The 6,159-nt window shown below is 30.1% G+C and overlaps 1 protein-coding gene across 1 annotated transcript in view; it reads right to left on the reverse strand.

The window, feature by feature from the left end:
- The window catches only part of LOC106468164 (oxygen-dependent coproporphyrinogen-III oxidase-like), a 19,073-nt gene that overhangs the window by 11,781 nt on the left and 1,133 nt on the right, over window positions 1-6,159 (reverse strand). The window contains exons 2-3 of the mRNA XM_013928575.2: window positions 3,357-3,423; window positions 2,733-2,970 (exon numbers count right to left, since the gene is read on the reverse strand). Coding sequence (XP_013784029.2) covers window positions 2,733-2,970; window positions 3,357-3,423 — 305 coding nt within the window. The remainder of the gene's footprint in view (window positions 1-2,732; window positions 2,971-3,356; window positions 3,424-6,159) is intronic.

Consider the following 6,159-nt stretch of genomic DNA (forward strand, 5'->3'; position numbering starts at 1 on the left):
AAATTACGTTATGTAATTGGTTTAAAAGTTTTTTTTCCCGATAAGTTATTTGATTAAGCAATTTTTATAATTTGCCAATGTATTTAAAATTTATTATGTAAGTTAATTAGAAGAGCTTCATAAAAATATTAAGAATCTTAATAGGCAAATATAGTTTTAAGAATTTGATACTAATTTAATTAAAATCTTCGTTAATTTAATTAAGTCGTTTTTTGAGTGTATAGTGATTAAAATATAGGGCTTAAATAAATATCAAAGTTTGAAAATATTAGATGCTTACCTCTTGTGAGCTCATTCAACACTCAAATATGCAAAATATATGACATAATTCACTGAAGTCAGTCCCTTTTATATACGACACTCTTCAAACCGGTTTAAAAAACGGCAATGCAAGTTAAAACACGATTGCTGCAGCAGGCTCATTATCGCTTTTCTGGGAAACTTCATTGCAGGTACTTAAACAAAAAGTGCTCTGATATCCAAAGTCGCAAAAAGTCGCCTGTTCGGGTTTAATCAGTGTATTGAACCAGTGTTCCAGATTTAAATATAAATATATAAACACATATGTACAACACACAAATATACGTAGAAGCACACGCACACATTTTCTCTATCACAAAGCTGTGTAACCACGCGCACACTCGTCACACTACTTGTATCAACTGCCTGTAAGCATTGTATCATCTTACAACAATGTGCACAGAGGCGACTGCAGGAATGAACTCTCATTGCAGGTACTTACACAAAAAGCGCTCTGATATCCAAAGTCGCAAAAAGTCACCAAATTTTTTATTTCACTGATTTTCCTAAAACTTGTATTACTGTCAGATGCAAAAATCAGATTGGACAAATTTGGACATTTTTATTTACACTTATTTTAATTTTTTATACATAGTAAGTTTATCTACAATCTATGATATTGCCATATAAATAATTATATTTTAGCTCATTTGTGGCACAGTGCAGCGGTGGGCCGGATGAACTGACCTCGCGGGCTTTAGTTTGGTGACCCCTGATCTAGACTAAACACAACTTTATGTACACTATATTTCTAAACAGTTACTAATATATTGTTACCAAGGGTATATCTGTTGTTTTTAACTCTTAGATCAAATGCCAGGGAAAAATTTAAAAAACCTGAATATGCAATTATTATACGATAATTTCAGAATTATATGAAAAATATTTTAGTTCATATTATGAAGTTTATTAGTTCTAATCCGTGAAATCAAGAAAGTTCCATGGTAACTAAATTACTTGTTCATCTCTGTATAACTTCAAAACACTTGTACAATGGCTTGAATCAAAACACTAAATATGCTAAAATTACAACGTACTTCTAGGATAGATAACTAATACAATAAATACAAATGACCTAATGAGCAACAACAGCAACAATATTAGCTGATTTAAAGACTGGAAAAATTAGAGTAGAATACTAATTGTTTTTAATGTAGGAAAACTTTTGCAAAATATTAACCAATTTCTATGTTTGAAGATTATAATAATTATTAATAAATTCTGATCAAAAGTAAGCTAACTATATGAATCAGGATTGAAAAGTATATTATACATTAGTGAAGCTAATACTATATAATAAACAGCAATGCATAATGTCATAAATCAATACACAAGGTGTCTAAAACCTATAATAATTAGAATACACTGATTCATCAGTTTGTTATCTTTGTTATGGACAATATTTTCAACTGTAAAATTTTGACTCACCCCTAAGACAGATAACTAACCAAACAATACCCTTTGATTAAATGAATAATACATAATACAATTCTGTATGATGTTTATGATGGAATATTACACTATAGTTATGTCTCATATTTACATTGTAAACCTTTGTGTACCAGGGCCCCAAGTTTAATGCAGCCATGGTATTTTACTCTTCCATAATTTACATACAATCACAACATAATCAAAGTCTGAATTCCTTGAAAATGGTAAAGTCAACTCTAGGTCATTGTTACCAGATCTGTAACTTCTGACTTAGTTATAACTTAGTTTATTTCTTGTTGTTTATTAAATAATTTCCTGCTGACTAGACATAGACAGTTTGATTAATGGCCTAATGAAAGACTTCTAGTATCTAAAAGTATTTGTTTTTGTTACTAATATTATCTTAAATGTTGTTTTAAGCTGATTTTACTTCAGGTAAGGGTTACATCACTTTACATTTGGCCACATTATAAATGCATATTTTTCTATGCATAATCAGGAATTTTATGTTGTGTGATTTCAAACAGTTGGTTATAAAATTTTAATATTTCTTCTGCATAAGAATTGAATCTCTGATGTACACATCACTAATTAAATTATATGTTCAAATATTACAATATAATGCTGACTAACCTCTTTGTTAAAAGAAGTAATACCTACTTCCAAAGACAACATTGCATTACAATATTAGCTGGCTTTTGTGTTTACTAAAATACTGACTGACCTTTGCATTGGAATGTTACTCTATGAGGCTCATCATCTTCTATTAAGGTTAGGAAACTACAAGAGTGACTGACCTCTTTATAAAATACTACACCACAAGACTAGCTCATATTAATACTGTAAAAGAATACTGCTTTGCTTACTCACCTCTACAGTGAAATACTATACTAAATGATTAACTTCTATTTTCGATGGAAAACCAAACTGTTTGAGCTTTATGTTGTAAGAACGTATACAATAATTACCCATTTATTGAAAGACTGCACTGCAAGGCTTACCTCTATGTTGGATAAAGAAATATTTGTCACACCATTCCTTGAACTTGGAATAGTATGATGGGTTGTGTTTATCACATGCTTGCTTTAGAGTCTGATGAAAATGGCGGCAATCTTCTTCATCCAGAATGTAAGGAGTCAAGTCTGTTCCTCCTCCAAACCACCACTGGATTGTGCCATCTTCTTCTTTAACTTCAAAGTACCGATAATTGAAGTGTATTGTTGGAACATTTGGGTTACGCTGCAGATGGAGAATAAGAAGTTTTAGTGGTTACCAGTAAACCTGTATTCTTAATATGAAGAAAATCAAAAAATGAATAAAAAATGACTTAAATACAAAAATATGAAACCCTATAACCCAAGTATTTTCGAAAGGTGGACCTTTCTTTATCATATAACAATTACTGAGATATAAACAGGGATGTAAAATATTAACCAACAGACAGAATATTTATACTGCATGTTACACAGCGAGATAATGAAAAATATAATATGATATTACACAGTAACAGATAAAAAAATATACGACAATACCAACTCTATTGACAGAATTTGTTAACTGTTATGTGACAAACAAATAATTCATTTTGTGGTACAACATATTCAGTCAAAGACGACAACTCATACCGGATGTATGACGGAACTAACACCTGCTGCAAAAAATGGGAGCTTTCCTTCTGATAGCTTCTTTCCTCTGAAATTACAGGAAAACAAATCATTGAGAATACAGTACAATATCATATGTCTAATATATTTGTGTATGTGTAAACATTTTAATAGCTATATATATATATATGTGTGTGTGTGTGTTTGTATAGCTTGCTATATGATATCAAATTATAATAAACAATAAGAAATGAAACATCATGATGAATTCTAATTAGTTACACAATGCGACAGTGATTTGGTAGCTACCTTCATCTTGAACTTCAAAGTATCAATAATTGAAGTGTATTATTGGAACATTTGGCTAATGAACAAATATGGTTAACAAAACTTATTACATGTAATAAGCTTAGAACATATATACATATAGTTATTTAACATAAATTTAGACATCACAAATTTGTAATAAAGTACATTTATGAACCAGTATTTGACCAGTTCTAACAAACTAAAAAACCTAAATGTGAAGCCTAACATATAAGTAATAAAATCTGAAAGCATATTTTGTTCCAGATATTAAAGATAATTACAGTGATTATTTTAACTACCATTTACTTTGTATACAAATTCTCATTTAAGTAAAAAAAATACTGAGACTATTTCTGGTTTTGTCATTAATCATTAAAAAGAGACCTTTGTTAATTTATGTACAAGGAACTTTATGAACATTAAAATAACTTCTTTCATACTTCTCTTATTGCAAAGATAGTTGTGAATTCAGTGTATCAAATCTACTGATTTAAAACCAAAACTGAATATATTTAACTTTCCCTGTTTTTAAACTTAGTGGTTTGTTATGAATTTCGTGCAAAGCTATACAAGGGCTATCTGCACTAGCCATCCCTAATTTAGCAGTGTAAGACTAGAGAGAAGGCAGCTAGTCATCACCACCCACCGCCAACTCTTGGGCTACACTTTTACCAACGAATAGTAGGATTAACCATCACATTATAATGCCCCCATGGCTGAAAAGGCGAGTATGTTTGGTGTGTTGAGGATTTGAACTGGGATCCGCAGATTGCGAGTTGAGCGCCCTAACCATCTGGCCATGCTGGGCCTTAAAATTAGTGAAATATTGTATGCCATCTTTATATCAGTCCAACAGAAATCTATAGTTCCAATAACACATGAAATAAGTGTTAGCATTAACATAAATACTCCAAAAATTAAGTCTCCCATGGTTTGTAATGATGCCACATAATGATGATGCTTACATTAACTATTCTCATTGTTGAGACTATAATTTTTTATTTAATTTCAAAAATAGGAAGTAAGTTTCATTGCTCTTCAGATAAGAAACAGATATGATTCACTGTTCAATGAATATTTTAAAACAAAAAAAGCTTGTATGATCATTCATGTTGACTATGCTATTACTTTAACCCTTTCCAGATGGGTCACAGGTCAAAAGCCGTGTCATCTCGTTTGTTGACTCACAATCAAAATTTTGTTGAACTACTATTTTATGAAGTTATGTCAATCAGTTTGGTATCAAACTGTAGATTATAATTCAAATTTTCATATTATACATTATTTAAAAGTAAATATAAAAAAACAACTAAACATCGATTTTTGTATGTCACATGGTACAGTGAATGCAGCCCTAGTTCAAATCAGATGTTTGTGATGTCAAAATACAAGGTCTATAGTTTTGTACAAATTAGGAACTCAAATTACTGGTATTGACAAGCTGGAATATACAATAAGAATCTCCCATCTTTTCTACTTGCTGAGATATCACTCATACACTGAATCAAACACAGTGGCTTGCTCACCTCTTTCCATTTTTGAAAATGGTCACTTATATACACTAACTTCTATATATGACATGTGAATAACCATCAGAAGCTCAGAATGTCCCCCTAGTGGCTTTCTCAGCCATTTTCAGATATAATGGCATCATCTCTTTCTTTCAATACAAATCTTCAAGCTGGTAAGGTGAGATATTAGTCTGCTCAAAATTTAATATTTTTTTTAGACCCAAATACAGTGTCGTTACTAAACATGATACATTATAATAGAGTTCTATGGTATCAGTATAGTAAGTTTTGATTTTTTGGTTATTCAACTGTTTATATAAAACCTAAAAAAAATATTTTGTTTCACATCTTCCAAGTGCAAAATTTTTTAAGGCTTAGCAAGCTACGACAAGTAGCAACCGTGTACAAAAGTTTTAACTAAAAGAGATAATTGTTTGCTTTACTTCTTTATTTACTGTTCTATGTTTGAAGAAAAATAAGTTTAAGAACTTATTTCAAAATAGCAATAATCTATATACGTATGTAGTGTATAATAATTGAAATGTGACTGTATTTTACAAAATACTAGTCCACTAAAACACAGCCATGACAGGTCATTTTGTAAAGACTACAGGTCAGTTTTATATTATTGGATACGGTAATGAATGCATGTGCACCATGTCATTATAACTTCTGTATTGTTAGCCAGGCACAGCTGAAAGATCAATATAATAAAAATAATAAATACATATATATATAAATGTAGAATGTTATGAAATTTAAACTATTTAGTCTAAACATTTACGTTTTCATGTTATAATTTGTAATCATTCTAGAACAAAAAAGGCATAATTTATATTTATTCCCAAACTTTTTATGGTGGTTACAAGATTGATCAAATCAACCAAACCCCTACAGAGATAAATTAATGAAAATAGCAGATAAAATACAAAGATTTTCCTTAAGAAACATTTGATAACTATCTGGACATTATCAGGATTTTGCATGTGAAATTTGAAAATTTT

The sequence above is a fragment of the Limulus polyphemus genome, unplaced genomic scaffold (genome assembly GCF_000517525.1).
Source record: "Limulus polyphemus unplaced genomic scaffold, Limulus_polyphemus-2.1.2 Scaffold2897, whole genome shotgun sequence".
NCBI lineage: Eukaryota > Metazoa > Arthropoda > Merostomata > Xiphosura > Limulidae > Limulus > Limulus polyphemus.